This window comes from Dama dama, chromosome 17 (assembly GCF_033118175.1).
Source record: "Dama dama isolate Ldn47 chromosome 17, ASM3311817v1, whole genome shotgun sequence".
In the NCBI taxonomy this organism is placed as follows: Eukaryota; Metazoa; Chordata; class Mammalia; order Artiodactyla; family Cervidae; genus Dama; species Dama dama.
Window position 1 is genome coordinate 69,570,064 of NC_083697.1, and position 18,751 is coordinate 69,588,814.

General features: G+C 39.1%; 1 protein-coding gene across 1 annotated transcript; it reads right to left on the reverse strand.

Moving 5' to 3' along the window:
* Positions 1-821: 821 nt before the first annotated feature.
* COMMD8 (COMM domain containing 8) lies at positions 822-15,035 on the reverse strand. The gene is made up of 5 exons (XM_061164682.1): positions 14,901-15,035; positions 10,307-10,462; positions 5,628-5,780; positions 4,035-4,190; positions 822-3,009 (listed from the first exon to the last, which is right to left on the reverse strand). The coding sequence occupies exons 1-5, from the start codon at positions 14,964-14,966 to the stop codon at positions 2,989-2,991; spliced, it is 552 nt and encodes a 183-aa protein (XP_061020665.1). The 5' UTR covers positions 14,967-15,035; the 3' UTR covers positions 822-2,988.
* Between the last annotated feature and the right edge of the window lie 3,716 nt (positions 15,036-18,751).

Consider the following 18,751-nt stretch of genomic DNA (forward strand, 5'->3'; position numbering starts at 1 on the left):
AACAGACATAGAGAATAAACTTATGGACATTGGAAGAGGGGAGGAGAGGGTGAGATGTGTGGAGAGAGTAATGTGGAAACTTACATCACCATATGTAAAATAGACAGCCAACGGGAATTGCTGTATGGCTCAGGAAACTCAAACAGGGGCTCTGTATCACCGTAGAGGGGCGGGATGGGGAGGGAGATGGGAGGGAGGTTTAAGAGGGAAGGGACATATGCACACCTAAGGCTGATTCATGTTGAGGTTTGACAGAAAACAACAAAACTCTGTAAAGCAATTATCCTTCGATTAAAAAATAAATAAGCTATTAAAAACAACAAAAAAAAGATAAGCCACAGATTAGAAGAGAGTACTTAAATATTTTCAAGGCGTATATGTGATAAAACTTATATTCACACTATATAAAAAAATTCCCCAAATTCAAAAATAAGAAAACAATCAAATTTTAAAATGGCAACAGATCTGAACAGAGACTTCACCAAAGATGTACAGATGACAAAAAAGCACATGAAAAGACATTCAACATCATCAGTCATTACGGAGAAGAGTATTATTAAAACCACAATGAGATACTGCAACACACCTATCAGAATAGTTGAAATTAAAAAGACTGACCACACCACGTGTTAGCAAGGAGGTGGAGGTGGAACTCTCACAGACGGTGGCGTGGAATGTAAAATGGTAAAAATTAGTTTGGCATAGTTCACAAGTTTCTTGAAAAGATAAACATACGCCTACCACATGATCCAGGTATTTCATGCCTAAGTATTTGCTTCCAAAAGAAAGTATATGTCCATACAAAGACACATGCAAGAATGTTCACAGCATTCCGTGTATTTTAACAGCCAAAAATTGTAAACAACCAAAATATCCATTAACAGGTGAAGAGATAAAACAAATGATGGTGGGATTCTACAACAGAATAGTTCTCAACAATAAAGTGGAAACCAACTACTGATAAGTGTTGTAATATGGATGAACTCAGTAATGAAAGAAGCCAGATTACACACAAAAAGAACATGCTGTAGGATTCCACTTAAACTCTGGGAAAATGTGAACTAATCTACAGTGGCAGGAGGCAGATCAGTGGCTGTCTGGGAGCAAAGCGGGCAAGAAGCAAGGATCACAGTGAAGCAGGACACTCAGGAGTGACTCTCTGCTCACCATCCCGATTGACGCGATGCTTTCCCGTGCTCAGGTGCTCTGTCGTCTCCAACTCTTTGCAGCCCTGTGGACTGCAGCCACCAGCTTCCTCTGCCCGTCATATTTCCTAGGCAAGAATACTGGAGTGGGCTGCCATTTCCTACTCCAGAAGCTTTCCTGGGTATGTACATGTGAAAACTGCTCCGACTGTCCACTTTAAACATGTGTAGTTTATTTCAGTCATATTTCAATAAAGTATTTAAGTCTGCTAATCTAGTGATAATGTAGTGAGAGAAAGACTAAGAAGAGTAAGGTTTTTTCCTTCTCAAAGGAAGGACTGTGTGGAGCTCTGAAATTCAGAAGGACCCCAGATCAGCCAGTATTATTGGAAGTGCCTGTCTGCAAGCTGTTACTGGTGGTGGTGGTGCTTCAGTCCCTAAGTCGTATCCGGCTTTTGTGACCCCATGGACTGAAGCCCACCAGGCTCCTCTGTCCATGGGATTCTCCAGGCAAGAACACTGGAGTGGATTGCCTGTTCCTTCTCCACTGTTACTGGTACACAACAACATAAGGAATTTGCACAAGAAGGTAAACCAACTACTACACCTCCCTAAGCACACTGGTTAGTTCAGCTGATTTTTTTTTTTTTTATGGCCAAAATTTCTCAAGTGAAAAAAGCAGTATATTGAAGAACATTCTAACACAAACTCCACATCTAATCACCAAGCTGTAACAAACAGTTCACAGAGTGGCATTATCTAGACCTCAGTCACATTTATCAATCTCCCTAAACCTATATACTCATCTGTATAAGAATAACAGGGATTGCTCTGGACACCTCAAGTAACAGTCTGATGCTCTAAGGAGATATAAAGCTTGCAAAACAGCAGGTACCAATGATGCATCATACTGCATTATGAAGGAATTAATTTGAAAATACAGCAAAACATAAATATATTTTTATTTGCTCAGAATGCCTGTTTCTAAAGGTCACTGAAATTAAAAATGGTTTGCTTTCCAATGAAGTTGTTACCATCCAGAACTCCATTAAGTTGACAACAAATTAAGAATTTACAATAAATAGGGACCTATATAGTCTCAGCAGATATTGGAGTAATAAGGTACACACTATACAGTGACACATATTTTTTATCAGAGCATAGTCTCCTGAATAGACACAGAAATGCAGAAGTAACAGTGTTGTTTTCACTTTTATCTATGCTCAAATATAATATTTTCGTTCCTAGAATTCAAAATTCAAAATTGTTCACTCAGATTTAGTTTTTTTTTTTTTCCTTCTAGTTAAAGTCTGGAGAGCTTCTCTATAAAAGTTTACACTTTATAACTTTTCCTTTGAAATATGAGAAAAGCATGGGATCTCCTGAGTTAAATGCAGCTTATACATCCTTTAAAAATTATTTTTAAAAAATATCACAAGTGAACCACCACATATATCCATAATAAACATCCTTGCTATTCACATAGTTCTTTAAGCAATAGTCAAGTATATTTGTGCTTGTATGTTTACATTACTTTAGAGTCTATTTTTAGCTTACCATAAAACTGTATCTATAAAGCCTTTTCAAATAGTTAATAAATGAAGCAAAGCCATTATGAAAATATAAACTGTGTTTACAGCCTTTTCATCTTTCATGTTTTCATGCATTTCCTGTCAACCATAAAATCTCCTTTTCTTTAGGGATGCTGATCAATTGTTGTCTTTGTAACCTCAACACTGCCGCCTTCTCAGCTGGCCATTCAGCTTCTGTGAACACGTGGCATTCTCTCTGTGCATCAGTTGTACCAGGGGAATCTGATAATGTTGGCAGTCATCATTTCCAGCTATTTCAACTGCAGGACCACCTTCAAACACAAAATGGAGGAAGGGCAGCAATCAGATTATACCAAAGATGCCAGTATATGCTGAATGAGATGCTTTGAAGTCTCTGAAGAAGGGCCTGGAGAACTGACAAGAATAACACAAAAAAACACAGGCCTGCAAGGATCCACGGTTCAGACTCATTCAACATTTACACCAGAACCTGCCACATACCCCTTCAGACATGCAGCCCCATCAAAAGGCAAGCCAGGCTACCCGTTTATTACTGGGCACGTGGACGAGTCATCAAGGCACTGGGGTGCCCAAGTGACTGCAGAAGATGAAGGGTACAGGGGTTTCAAAGAGATGGAGACAAGATGGGTTAGCGTCAAGAGAGGGGTTAAGAATAACTGACGTTAATCCTTGAGACACAATCACTAGAGATGATGCTCAGCAACAGGGGAGGGAACATGCACAATGCAGATAATTATTTTTTACGTCTTCTTCACACAGTGTTTTCTAGTGTTTAAATATCATTTTTCTCATTAAACACTCAGAATTATTACTGTTATTTAGCCATTCCTTTGTAAATGCAAGGCTTTTGGTCCTTCATTAGTTTGTCTCAAACTGATATTTTCATAACTATAAATGATATTTTGTCTCCTGAACTTAAAGAAATTTTCTACCATTTGTCCAGTTAAATAATCTTTTCTTCAGAATCATAACTATGTTTAGTCATTAAATCTCTTCAGAATTAGCTAATTTCACAGCCCCAAGATAAAAAGAAAATGTTATCATTAATGGGGACTAGAGCAAAACAAATTTAGCTGTTATTCCTTAAAATATAACTACTTGACAAATTATGTTCTATTAATGCAAATCAGTAATAAATGTAGTATCTAAAATGAGAGATGCAGAACACATCAACAAAGCATCTTCTGTGCTTGACATAAAATATCAGGAACAAAACCAACTTTAAATGTAAATAATTAGCTTTCCTTATATTGCTCCAGTAGAATCAATCAAAACTTAAACACTTTGAAGCACACAACAAAATTAAAACACATACCTTATTAGCTGCTTCCAAGGAGTTTATTAGATTCTGCAGCTCTTCTTTACTCATTTCAACAGAATATGGCTTGACTTCACCATTTTCTTTTACATCTAGATGAAGGCTTAAAAGTGGCATTTGTAACGAAGCAATCTTGTCACTAGAAAGTGCAAGCTGTTTAAAATGAGAAAAATAGTAATTAATAAGTAGTTTTAAAAAGGAATATACTAAATATGCATCAGAGCTTACAAACAACACATTAAAGAAAAAAGAGTACTCTTGTTTGCTATGAAGTACAGGGAAATATGAAAGGAATAAAAGAAATTAAACTCATGCCAAACCAGCATATATCTGAACAGAAAAAGAAAGGAGAGTGAATGAAAGCAAGAACGTAGTTTAGGGACAACTAGTTGGGATTCTGCAGTAGGAGTAGACAGCCAGAGCAGTGCTATGGCTCAGAAGAACCAAATGGGTCCAAGAAACAGAATTCTTAAAGAAGTGTAATGACACCAAGAGGACAAAAGTCCACGTACAAAGATAAAACGAAAAACATGTGCAGCTCAGAAATTAAGATGCCTAAATAACGAGCAGTTAACTCTCCATTAAACTACTGACAAATGTTATCAAGATACCACCTTCAATCAGAGTCAGTCAACAAACACAGGACACTTTTCCCTCTGACACTCTCTTTCTAAAATCAGCAGCTGAGAGGAAATGGAAGAACCCAATGTTTATGATACTAAAGCTTTTTGAAACAAGCATCATAGCTTCACTGGCAGATGGCAAAAAGAAACTCAGTTCTCCTGGAATTTGAGCCAGGAACCCCATAACTACTGAATTTTGGAGTGCAACCACTTGTAAAAATCGACTGGGGCAACGGCAAAGGACTCCTTCTCCGTGGCACATACACTACAGAACCACACAAACCTCCACCCATCTCCCCCATCTGCTCTCCAAAACGCAGGGCTCACCGTATCTGAGACTTGAAAGTAGCACATTCAGGGTGCCCACCTCACTGTTAACTCTCTCCAGCATTTCCAGTAAGTGGTTTCTGAGCCTATGCTTGAGTACCAGTAATGAGGAGGAGTGTGTTAAGTCAAAAAGAGGTTAGAATAATTTTCGGACTCTCATAGGGGTTAGATTATTACTTCTTAGGTTGAAATTAAACCTATTTCATTGCATATCATATACTTTATCCTTGTCCTATCCCCCAAAGCCACAAAGCACATATCTATTCCTTCATCCACATGTCTTAAAACTTCAGTTAATTAAATTCATTATAATTGTAATATTATTATATGTGGTTTAGATGTCTGCAGTGCAAGTTAACACAAAAGATGTAATTTTAATTATCTTTGATATTTTTATGAAAATGTATCTCAAGAACACATTTTAGATACATAATATTACCAAAAAATAATGTATTCAAAAAGTGAAACAGAAAGTATTCTCCTCCTGAAAACACTCCTGTCCGACTCTTTGTGACCCCAGGGTCTGTAAGCCCACCAGGCTCCTCTGTTCATGGGATTCTCCAGCAAGAATACTAGACTGGGTTGCCATTTCCTTCTCCAGATAAAAAATATAAATACTCATAAATAAATATATTCTCACCTTTAACTGCCAATCAAAATCCTGTAGTTGTGCAGAGGAAATATCAACTATTTCTTCCAACAGAGTCTGCTTGATTTCATCTTTCCTGCTTTTTAAGCATTTCATGATAGCTTCTTGATGAGATGAATTCAACTGATTCAACTGTTGAGCTATCTATGAAAATAAAAATAAACGGTTAGAAAATGAGTTAAAAGGCCTTTCTGTTTAAAATGTAAACAACAGTTACATTCTCCTTTCACATAACCTCTAAAATGGTAGTAAATGGGCAAAAAAATACTGCTAGAACTATAAAAAGAATAAGACAAGGATGCATAATCAATAAACAAGAAGTTTTAATACGGTTTTGCAAAACAGAAAGGAAAAAGGCTGATTGATGAACCAACATAGGAGTGAATACATTGGAAACCACTAAAGCTGATTTACCTATATTAATATATTAGACAAAACAGACTTTAAGGCGAGAAGACTTACAAGAAATACAACAAGATAGTAAAGGGGTTGTTCAAGAGAAATACACAACAGTCATAAATTTGTGTGCACCTAGTAACATGTCTTCAAAATATATAAAGCAGCAAAACTTGGCAGAAAAAGCAAAATGGGTAAATCAACTTTCATAGAGATGCTAACATACCTCTCAGTAACGGATGGAAAGAGAAAGCACTGTAAAGATACAGCACTGAGAATTTCTACTTAATCTACCTACACATAGAACACTATACCCTACAACTGAAAAATACACATTATCTTCAAATATATATGGACCATTACCCAAAAATGAACCATATGCTGAGCCATGTCACAAATCACAACAGATTTCAAAGAACCGGAATCATATTAATTATATTTTTGGTCATTGTGTGATTAAATCAGAACTGAACAAAACTTTTACAAATATTTGAAAATTAAGCAGCATGATAACACAGTACTGGGTGACAAAAGAAGTAAATCTTGTATAAACTTTTTCATAGAAAAAGGAAAAGAAAAGAAAACAAACAACAAAAACAACAACTTCCTAATTCATTCCACAAGATGGGAATAAAACTTGATATTTTGACAAAAACATTACAGGCAAAAAATTATGGGCCAAGATTACTCAAACATAGATGAAAAAAATCCTAATGAAGTATTGGCAAATCAAAACAAATTAAAAAAGAATAACACATCATGACCAAGTTGGATTTATTTTGGTAAGGTTAGTTTAACATTCAAAAATCAATGTAAGGCATCACATTAACAAAATAAAGGTGAAGATATAAATTCAGGAAAAAAGAATTTTATAAAATTCAATACCTATTAATTCTCAGCAAAGTAAGATTCAGAGGAAGCTTCTTTAATCTAATCATTGATACCTATAAAATCATACAGCTAACATATTAAACTGTGAAATAATGAACACATACATTCTCCCTAAAGTCAGACAAGGCACTGCTTTTTTTCTTTCTTTTCTTTTATAAAACTGTCCTGAAGACATTAGGCAGTGCAATAAGAGGGAAAAAAGAAATAAAAGGTATTAAAATTGAAAAAGAAAATGACTGCATACCAAAAAACTCCCCCCCAAATTTATAAACCATTATATATAGTAGACATGGGCTTACATGGTGGCTCATATGGTAAAGAATCTGCCTGAAATACAGGAGACTCGGGTTCGATCCCTGGGTCAGGAAGATCCTCTAGAGAAGGGAATGGTTACCCACTCCAGTATCTCTTGCCTAGAGAATTCCATGGACAGAAAAGCCTGGAGGGCTACAGTCCATGGTGTCGCACAGAGGCGGACAAGACTGAGCAACTTACACTTCTACACAGTAAATAAATTTAGAAAGATGGTTGGACACAGAGTAAGTACACAAACACCAACGGGCTTCCACATACCAGCAATATGCAATTGGAGAACAAAATTTAAGAACATCTGAAACATCAGTTACTTAGAAATAAATACAACAAAACATTTGTGAGACCTCTACACTGAGAACTACAATATATGAGAGAGAAACTGAAGCTAATCTAAATAAATGGAAGGTAATACCAAGTTCATAGATCAGAAGGCTCAATACTGTTGTCCATTCTCTCCAAAACAGTCTAGAGACTCAGTGCAACCCACACTATGGACTTAATGTCCCCTCAAAATTCATATTAAAACTCTGACCCTCAAGATGATACTGAGAAATGGGGCCTGTGACAGAAAATCAGGCTTAGGTGAGGTGATGAAGGTAAGACCCTCATGATGGGATCAGTGCCCTTGTAAGAAACATCAGAAAGTCTGCTCCCTCTCTCTCTGCACCTGCCCCCCTGCCCCCTCAGCCATCAGAGGACACAGTGAGAGACAAAAGTCTTCGGCAAGGAAAAAGCCCTCATCAGGGACCAGAATCAGCCAGTGCCTTAATTCTGTACTCCCTGAACTCTAGCACTGTGAGAAATTAATTCCTGTTATTTAAGCTACCCATTTTAAGGTATTTTGTTATGGCAGCCCAAAGCTAATACTCTCCATCAAAATTCCAGCAAGTGTTTTGGTTAAAACTGACTGATTTTAAAATGTACCTGAAATTATGGAGGATATAGAAAAATCAAAGCTATCTTGAGGAAATACAAGGTTGAAGGTCTTCTACTATCAGATATCAAAATTTAATGTAATGCAGCTCTAATTCTACTGTAAATTAAGCCATTGTGATATGGGTAAATACAGGCAAACAGACTAACAGAATAAAACAGAGTCCAGATACAGGCCCAAACATGTATGGTCACCTGCATTTCCAAGAAAGGCTGCGCAGCAATTCTATGGGGTAAGGGTGCTCATTTCAACAAGTGAATGTCATATGGAAAAATCTCAACTTGATCCTTACTCCATATACAAATAGTAATTCAAATATATCACAGACATAAATAAAAGCTAAAACAATCAAACTGCTACGAAAAGTATATATGTTTTCATGATTTTGGCACAAACATTCCTTAAACACAATATTAACATCACTAACCATCAGAAGAAAATATTAACAAATTGGACTTGATTAAAATTCAGAACTTCTATTCTCCAAAAGACACTATTAAGAGACTAAAAAGACAAGAAACATAATAGAAGATATTTTAAAAATATATATCCAAGAACTCATATTCAGAATACCATCCAAATCAAAATGATAAATATATATAACTTCATTTTTCCCCAAGTGGGCAACCTACACAGTTCAGTTCAGTCGCTCAGTCGTGTCCAACTCTTTGTGATCCCATGAACCGCAGCACGCCAGGCCTCCCTGTCCATCACCAACTCCCGGAGTTCACCCAAACTCATGTCCACTGATGATGCCATCATGGCATCATGGCATGATGGTGATGCCATCCAACCATCTCATCCTCTGCCATCCCCTTCTCCTCCTGCCCTCAATCTTTCCCAGCATCAGGGTCTTTTCAAAGATACCCCGTGACCCTGCAGTTTTACTTTAAGATGTCTATTCTAGAAAAGCTGACCAATTTGTGTGTAACAAGACACATACAAAATGTTTGCAGCAACATTATTCATAATAATGAAAGAGGCAATGATCCAACTGGTCATCAGCAGGGAGACAGAAAAATAAGTCTTACTAATGCCTATCATCAAACATTACAAGGAGGTGAAACACATAAACAAGATCAATACTTTTCAACATTGATAAATCTAAAACACAGTATTGCTGAAAAAATTATAAATGGATACATACATTAACAAGTTACACATTTAAACAAATAATTGTATATATTGCTCAAATAATTGTGTGTATTGCTTAAAGATGCAAACATTCATACATTAGAGAATACAAAACATGCATACAAATTCACTAGTGGTTTTTTTCTATTGGGAGGGTGATATTTACGTGCATCTATAATTCCTTGTTTCTAAAACACACAAACCTGAAATACATAAAGTAAAACATTAGCAATTGTTTAATTGTGGTAATGGGAATATAGGTATCAGTTCAGTTCAGTCGCTCAGTCGTGTCCGACTCTTTGCCACCCCATGAACGGCAGCACGCCAGGCCTCCTTGTCCATCACAACTCCCAGAGTTCACCCAATCCAAGTCCATTAAGTCGGTGATGCCATCCAACCATCTCATCCTCTGTCATCCCCTTCTCCTCCGGCCCTCAATCTTTCCCAGCATCAGGGTCTTTTCCAATGAGTCAGCTCTTCTCATCAGGTGGCCAAAGTATTGGAGTTTCAGCTGCATACCTTTTAATTTTCTTCCACATGATTTAAATGTTTCACAATTTAAAATAAGACAACCAATCAGAAACAAGAGTACAAAAACCCAAACCTCCACAGATTTTTCCACTTACTCACAATTACTAGGTTTTTATTGCTATCGCAGAGAGTCGGACACGACTGAGCGACTGAACTGAACTGAGTTTATACACTTGGGCCTCCCAGGGGGCTCAGATGGTGAAGAATCTGCCTGCAATTGGGGAGATTCCCGGGAGAAGGGAATGGCCACCTACTCCAGCATTCTTGCCTGGAGAAGTCCACCGACAGAGAAGCCTGGCAAATTACAGTCCACGGGGTCACAAAGAGTCAGATAGGACTGAGTGACTAACACTTTCACTTTTCATTATACACTTACTGAGGATGTATTACATGGTACCCTAAACAGCAAAATAATAAAAACAAATCTGAACATGAATTATCAAGGTATCAAAATCTAGAGCAAAGTTACCTCTTCATCAGATAAATTTTTACCAACTACAGCTTTGAAAAAGGTGGTAATGTCTTCTAGAACATGCATCCATTCTGTTGAATCCCAAACACTGTGATAATCCTGGTAGAGAGGATAAGTCCGGCCACAAATGCCATCAATTACTTTGTGAAGAAGCTAGAAAGAGAGAAAAAAGAGAGAGTAATAAATGCAATTATAAGTAAAATTATAAAACAGATTTACCTTTTTTGTAGCAAATAAATGTTATTGGCAGAAGTTCATGCTATCTGCAGAAGCAGCTGAGGCTGAAAAGCAACTATCTTTAACATTATTTTATTAACTAAAAGTTAGAGCTACACACACACACACACACACAGACTTTCTATAATTTTGTCCACCTTCAGAAACTGAAATAATTTTGCAGATATGCTGTTGTTTCTCCAGTGTTCCTAAAAGGAAGATGGTGAGTGCAGCAGTTTCTCCTTGGGATTCTTTAGACTTCATATTTACACCAATAACCAAAACACAAGGTAGGAGTCTTAGACCAAAGTCTTTCGCCTGTAGATCTACAAACCCCTTCTCTCCGTTTTCCACAGCATCCATGCTTACTTCTTCCGGTCCACTCCAAAAAACCCCTCACTGACTTACTTTCTCTTTTTCACATTTCTTTCTCTCTACCCTATCTTAATGCCAGCAATGGAAATCCTAACACATATATAACTGAACATGTGACTAAGTCTATGATTTTTGGAACACAACTGGCTGGTCTCAATCTTATTCCCACAATTTACTAGTTTTGCCAAGTTACTTAAAGATTCTTCGCTGGTTTCCTCATGTGTAAAACGAGGATATCATCTATGCCCATAATGTTGTTTTAAGGACTGAAGAAGGCTACATGCAAATCACTTGGCACACTCCTGACATTAGACATTGCTTCCCATTGTTATCCTTCTTCTTGTTACTAGTTCTAAGTATCATCATCACTGTTACTACTGGTACTATGTTCCACACCTCTAATATATATAACTGAGTACCTACTGTATCAGCATTACTCTAGGCAAGTGATCAATACAGTTTTCTTTCTCAAGAGATATTTGTGTGTCGTAAGACGAGTACCTGAATCCAAACAACTTGGAAATGGATTTAAACAGCAAGAAGGCTTCCAACTCTTTTCTCCTGGATCATGTTCCAGTGCATTTTAAGCAAAAACTTCTCTGTAACACCATACATACTGGAACAGAGATGAGTAATTGGTGACCCTAATCCCAAACGATGGCTAATGCACTATGTGAACAGAACTTTTATTTACCATAAATTAACCAACAACATTTTCAATTTGTAATCATTCAAAATTCTCTACCTACACTTCACCTTATCCCAAACTGTCCCCAATGCTAAAGTAAAACCCAGAACTCAAATTGAAAACCAAGAGCACTATGTTTTTGGAATATAGTCTTTTAAAATTAATTCACAAATATGTAATGAGCACTTCATTCCAGTTATTAAACAGGTTAATGTAAATACAAAGAAAAAATAACTATAACAGCTAGCATTATAAGCCCTAATTATGTACCAAACACTGTGCTGATCTTCACTACACCCTGTTTAGTTAGTCTTGCTATTATCCCCGTTTTACAAACGAGGAAACTGCGGATAAATAAGACAAGGTCCTATCACATCAGAGCCTCAGGCCATCAGAGGAAACTAATATAATCAGTAAGTATATACAATTTAGGATGATAGGAGTTATAATTCAAGTTTACAGAGGGTACAAAGGAGCACAAAAGGGAAAAGTATGTCTTAAAAGAATGGATAGTTGGCCCAACAGGAGCAGGGTATGTCTAGTCACAACAGTCGCGCACTGACAGGATGAAAGTGCTAAACCACAGCGCGATTTGGGAGCTGGCAGCAGACAAAGCCGGGAGCTGGCAGAGACCTAACCACAGCGGGCCTCGTACACAATGCAGAAGAGCCCAGACTGTGATCTGTGTTCAACAGGTAAGCAACCTAGTCACACATCTGCATTATGGTTCCATAGATCTGCCAGCAGGTCAGGAGATGTAAGGAAAGAAACGGGCAAGAGGGTGAGTCCAAAGACCCCCTTACTTCCATTTACTTACCAGCAAGAGATTAAAAGGGAGATGATAAATTGTTAGGGACACTCAAACTGGAGACAGCAGAGAGGTAAAGGAGGTCTGAAAAGGATGATACTCAGAATCTCAGGTTGAATGACAGGAAGTGGTGGTATCACAAACCAAATTTGAGGCTACAGCCACAGAAGGAGAAAGTCAGGGAGAAGGACAAGGAGCTAAGCCAAGTATACACTGAATTTGAGGTACCTGTGGGTGTATCTAAGCAGAAGGCTGATACTCAGAAGAGATTTTTAGATCCAGAGATTCAGGAGTCATCCACATACCTGGCAGTGAAGGTTATGGGCCTATCTAAGTAGTATGCAGGTAGGATGAAGACAGGAGCAGAAAACTAATACAAGACTCAGAGTCAAAAGATCTGAGCATCTGTTTCCACTTTGCCACTTACTAGTTTGACAACTTTGGGTACGTGACCCAAATCCTCTACAGACATTTCAGTTTTCTCATTTGTAAAGTCAAAGAAAAGATCTTTTTTTTTTTTTAATCCTAGCAAGGTAAGTAAGTTTATTACTATCTCCTCCACACTATTCCCATTATAAATGGAACAACGAAAAAAGAAAGGCAGAGATTTGGGGCTTATAAAAGCTGCCTACCACATAGCCCTCTATCACATTAGCAGGCTAAGCCCTCGTCTCCAACCTTCATCCACTGTAAATGAAACAGATTTGGGATTTATTCAGAATTACATATCATAGAAACTAAAAGCCGGCCCACCAGAACCTGGGATCCAGATCTTGGTCGCAATGATAAAGCTGAATTTAGTAAACATTAATCGATCCCTTCCTTTAGTAAACACTGCTTAAGAACCCACCTGGGGCCAGACAGAATTCTCAAGAACCGGGTATATGAACAAAGTATCTACCCTGAAGGAGTTCAGAATGAGACTATTGGCAAGAGGACCAATTAGGAAGTTGTGTTCAAGGAAGGCTTGATTAGGCTGGAACTGCTGGGGAACAGAAAAAGATGGGAGTAAGCACAGTAACATATTAATTATAACACAAAGTCAGTTCTCTGAAGTCAGAGGGCAAAGGACCACAGCTCCTGGAGCTCCGGCTGAAAAGGTTGCCTTTTTTTTATAGGGCTGGCAAATTTCTTTCGAGTCTCATACTTGGGGCACCAAGGGTTTTTTAACTTGAAAGTTCAGGGAGAAAAAACACTTCTCAGTTAGACTTCCCTCTTACAGTAACCATTGGGTGTTCTTCCTTTCACAGTTCACAGACAAAATTTCGTTTTATGTATTTACTGTCTCCACATTTCTCTCACCCTTCAAACTAAAAATGTGATGCTGTCAAAAACAAAATTATAAACTGCCAGCACCTTTGGTATTAAGGCTAAACCCAGGAGTACAGTACACAGAAGCTCCTGACTGCTGCTCACTTGTTCAGCCACAGTCTCCCTCCTCCACTTCTCACTCTGAACTCTGGCCTCTAACACTACAGCAGGCCCTGAGGCTCCCGGGGCTGCCTTCCTCCCAGTCTTCATGAGTGCTGTCCCTTGGCCTGAAACACTCTCCCCCCAGCCCATCTGGTTCCTACTCATCCTTCAGGAACTCAACCTAGAAACCTAGGCAGATGCTCTGGAAAACGTTTCCTTGCCCGTTCTAACCAGAGTTGCTACCCCTCCTACAAACTGATCACTGGATAACTCATTCATCCAGTTTCCACTTATTCAGTTTGGTTTCCTCATTAGTTGACAAGGTCCACCAGGGTATGGGCTGTCTCATTCACCATTTTACCTTATCCCATAGGGCATTAAGCACATAGTTCAGTGAAGAGTTGGCTGAACAAGTGAATAAGGCTGCTTTTTTTCAGATACTCATAAACTAGGTTCCTTCTTAGGCTGGAGTGGCCAACGTCTATATGTCATGTCTTGAAGTAAGGTCCACCTTGGACCACCCTACCTGCAAGCCTCCCAGTTTTGGGTAACACTTATCATTTTTTTTCTGCCGCCCACAAAGAATTACGGTCTGCCTCTCTAGGTCACCAAGGTATTCCCATCACCTAGCACCACTGTTCCTTGTGCATAGGGAATGCTGTGGCGGTTTCGTTGCTGAAACAGTGAATGAACAAATGAAACATGTACAAGAGGTTGTAAACCAACCCCTCCAGCTTTCAAGCTGGCGACTGCGCACTCCCCAGTCCAGGGTCACTTGGTCTCGGCCGCTCCCGGGAACGGATGGGTGGTCCCAGCTAGGGTGCGGGCGCGGCCGGGCGGGCGTCTGCATGCAAAACCCCTGGAGGGGCCACTGGAAGCCGGAGCACGGCGGAGGCGCCCCAAGCCTCGGACTTCTCCACTCTCCAGAGAACACGGGGTGGGGCGAGGGAGCACCCAAAATCACACCCGGTCCTCTTCCCCTCCCCGGGCAGCCGGCGCCAGCCTCCCAAAGGCAGCGGGATGAGGCCTACCCCTCACGCCAGGCCTTCTAGGAGCCTGGCCCGCGCAGCCGGGCCCTGCGCCCTCCTCACCTGCAAGCCCCGCTCCGCGGGAAGCTTCTGCAGCAGCCACAAGGGCGTCCCCTCTTCCGGCTCCATCCCTGCGGGAAGCTAGGGGCTGGGTCACATGACCAGTCCCGGCGTCTTCAGGGCCCCCGCTCGTCCACGTGACCAGCGGGCCGCGCGGGCGGGGCGGGCTTGGAGGCGCCGAGCCCTTGTGCGCATGCGCAGAGGTGGAGGCTTCGCTTTCTCCGTAATCAAGGAAAAGCTTTTCCGCCTGTTGGCAACTTTGGTTAAACACCCTTCTGGTATCACAATGAAGGTGCGTTCGCAAATCTCTCAGAGCAATTTGGCAACTTTATTCAAAGTTGTATTAAACTTTCTCTGCACACTTAGAACGCAAAATAAGGGTAACTATATTTGGAATGCGCGGGGGCCATTGTCCTGGAGGTTTGGAGTAAGTTTTAAGCCTCCTGATTTGGAAGGCAAATTGATTTGGAAAGTATCCTGATTTGGAAGGTCGATTTGCCTCCTACCATGCGCGAGGTTCTTTATAGATTATCCTATGAAGTTACTGTTTTCATCCTTATTTCCAAATAACAAGACCAGAGAAGTTACTAGGGTTGTCAGATTTAGGAGTCGCCGAAATCTTGGTTTTTTTGATAACCGATTAAAGTCTTTGCCAGTACCTCCTCCAATTCGCTATTTTGATAACTCAGGTTTAGGCCTTTGTCCAGAAGAACAAACTGCTGAAGTGGAGACCGAGGATCCCCAGCCAGGTCCTTGGCAAATGTAGTCGGGAAAAGATGTGCCAGAGTGCAAGACTCAGTGGACTCCGCTCTGCCAGTTTTCTGGCGGCCCCGCATTCCATGTTTGGAAAGGTCTATGTCTTTATGTGTCTATCCCTGGCGGTCATGTCACAATCCAACTTCAGTTCAGTTCCCACTTTGACACTAGGATTGGAAGATGAAAGAATGGGATGCATTCCCATAATCTAGAATGGTGATAGCAATATACCTTCTTCTTAAACGTGGTAATCCTTTAGAAGTTGAAAAGTTTTATTTATTTATATGTTTTATAAAGAATAAAATTATTGAAGGAAATTTCCAATCTTTACATGTATACATAAAATATATATTTTTATTAATATGAAGTTATCCACATATGACTTAGAGAGTTCCAAAGCATTCATAAATTAGTATACAGTAGCATTTGATTAACAAAAAAAGAGTATTCTTTACCTGAAATTCAAATTTAACCAGGCATCTTGTATTTTATGTCAACCCTAAAAGTCCCCCCAAAACCCGAGCTAAGAGCTCAGCCTGAAGTAAATGAAATCATTCTAGAGCCAGACTCAAAGTTGGACTAAACCTAAAAGCCAGAGCGCCTGTGATTACTCATTATAGCTTCTAGTTCACTTAGACGCTGGAGAATTCCGTAATAAATAAGATAGCCTCTGCGAGCCGGAAGTTTCCAGGATCACAGTAAATGAGAGACAGAAACACGAATTAACGATCTAAACAATAGCAAAAGTGGAGCAAGCTGCTCAAGCACCACCGGGAAGTATTTCCGTCTGTGGTTTACACAGAAAAAGAACTGCTCAATGACATCCTTCAAAGGCTAGCGCAAAGGCTCTTTCTCTACTTTATGCCCACCTCTTGAATTTCATGGCTGTCTTCTCTTTCAAAATTTACCACTTCCTAGTTCTTTGTGTCCCTGGAGAAGGAAATGGCAACCCACTCCAGTATTCTTGCCCGGAAAATCCCATGGACAGAGGATTCTGTTAGGCTACAGTCCATGGGGTCGCAAAGAGTCGGACACATAACCTTCATTGTCCTAGCTAAAACATAATTTATCTTAACACACTTTGTCTTTATGTATAGGTGCTCCCCAAGTAATAGTTAATAAGTGAGAAAGAATCTGGAAAACGGACTCATGTATGTCAATTAGTAAATCTCGTGAGGGCAGGGTCTGTTTTCTTAAAAAAAAAAAGACTAAATTTTATATGTTGTAACAATAAAAATATTTATCAAGCATCTACTGTATGCCAAAAAAATTATATATTTCATCTTATTAATCTTCCCTACAACTTTGTGTTGTAGATATTCTCCCAGTTTTAGAAATGAGGACCCAAGATTGGTGATGTAATGTCAACCCTGTTCAAGGTCACAAAGGTGGTACTCATGACCTATTTTGCATCCATGGACTGATAAGTCCTATGACTTTGAGTTATAATCCTAACGGCAAAGAATAAAAAGCAAAATTATAAATATAAAATATCAGTGAAACTTTGAAACAGCATTCCCACATATTGCTGTTGAAAATATACAATAGTGACACTTTTTTGGAGGGTTGTGATTGCATATATAAAGCCTTCAAAATGTACCTACTCTTGGACCCAAGAATTCCAGTTTTAGAAATATAAGACAGAAATGTTTCATGCTGAGGATATTGGTCTGTTGGTTACTATAGTAATAAATTATTGGCTTATTAATTTATAATATAGCATAAAAATCCACAAAAAGTGATTATGTAGAAAAATATTTGGTAAACTTGCTTGCTCTACACTACTGGGAAAGAAGTTTAGTTTCAAAACTACTTGTACTGTACAATGGTATGGTATGTACTGTATATGGTATGGCATGGATACTTGTAGTGTATAAATTCCCGGCATAGGCGTATACTAAATATTAGTTATGGTGATCTTTCATTTTGGGGATTATGGGTGACTTTCACTTTTAGTTTTTCTAAACTTTTATTCAGTTTTATTTAAAATGTTTTAAAGGTAACTATGACAAATTATATTTCCATCTATTCCCTTTAATTTTGGCTTGAAAATGAGCCAGATCTTACCAGAACTTATCCTCTTCTTTCAGCATCTTGCTAAATACCACCAATATACCTTGATAGTAATGTTTCCCAATCTCATTGCCTAGAACAGTCTCAGTTGGCTCAGATTCTGCCTTCCAGATTTTCAAAGGCACTGCATAACATGAATCGTAGCTTTTCAGCCTGCCGCCATCCACTAAGCATTAATCTAATATTCTAACTTACTTTGCTGTGCCTCCAGGGTCTTCCCAGGTGGTGCTACTGGTAAGAACCCACCTGCCAGTGCAGGAGACATAAGAGACTCAGGTTCGATCCCTGGATCGGGAAGATCCCCTAGGTGAGGACATGGCAACCCACTCCAGCATTCTTGCCAGGAGAATCCCATGGACAGAGGAGCCTGGCAGGCTACAGGCCATGGCGTCTGAAAGAGTGAGACGTGACTGGAGCGACTTAGCACACACGTGTAGTACTTCCCACTCCTCATAACCGATGTCTGCCTTTGTCAGAGTAGGTTAATTACTTTAACAAAACAACACCAAAAATTTAGTAGTTTATCATAATATTTATTTATTTCTTCCTAAGTGTATGTCAGTTTAATACAGGTATACATAGTTAGGTGGCTCTTTCATTCTCCAGGACTTCAGAGTTCTGTCTATTCAGTCCATGGGGAAAGATATAGCATATGAAAGATCATAAAGGAAATTTTTATGTGCCAGATTTAGAAATGGGAAACATCATTTCTACCCGTTTCTATTAGCCGGAACCCACCCAGTTTCATGGCAACAGTTAACTGTAAGAGAATCTGGAAAATATAATTTAGCTGTGTGCCCAAGAAGAAAAAGAAACAGAGCTTGGCAAACCATTTCTCTCTGCTACATCATGCTTTTTAAAAGACAGCTGAAAATTTCTAATAGATATATCAGTGGTGTTATCATTCTCCTTCACATTTTTGTTTGGAACAATCATGCTTGATGGCTTCCTGTTAAAGTGGAATATAAAGCCAGGCTCCAACTGGCATCTTTACCTGCCTCACATTAGTGTGGATTCAGGTTCAT

Coding starts and splice junctions, on each gene's coding strand:
- COMMD8 (XM_061164682.1), bottom strand. CDS start 14,966: ATGGAGCCGGAAGAGGGGACGCCCTTGTGGCTGCTGCAGAAGCTTCCC. Junction 10,463..14,900: donor CCGCGGAGCGGGGCTTGCAG/GTGAGGAGGGCG, acceptor CTCTCTTTCTAG/CTTCTTCACAAAGTAATTGA. Junction 3,010..4,034: donor CCTTGGAAGCAGCTAATAAG/GTATGTGTTTTA, acceptor TTGTGTTTGAAG/GTGGTCCTGCAGTTGAAATA.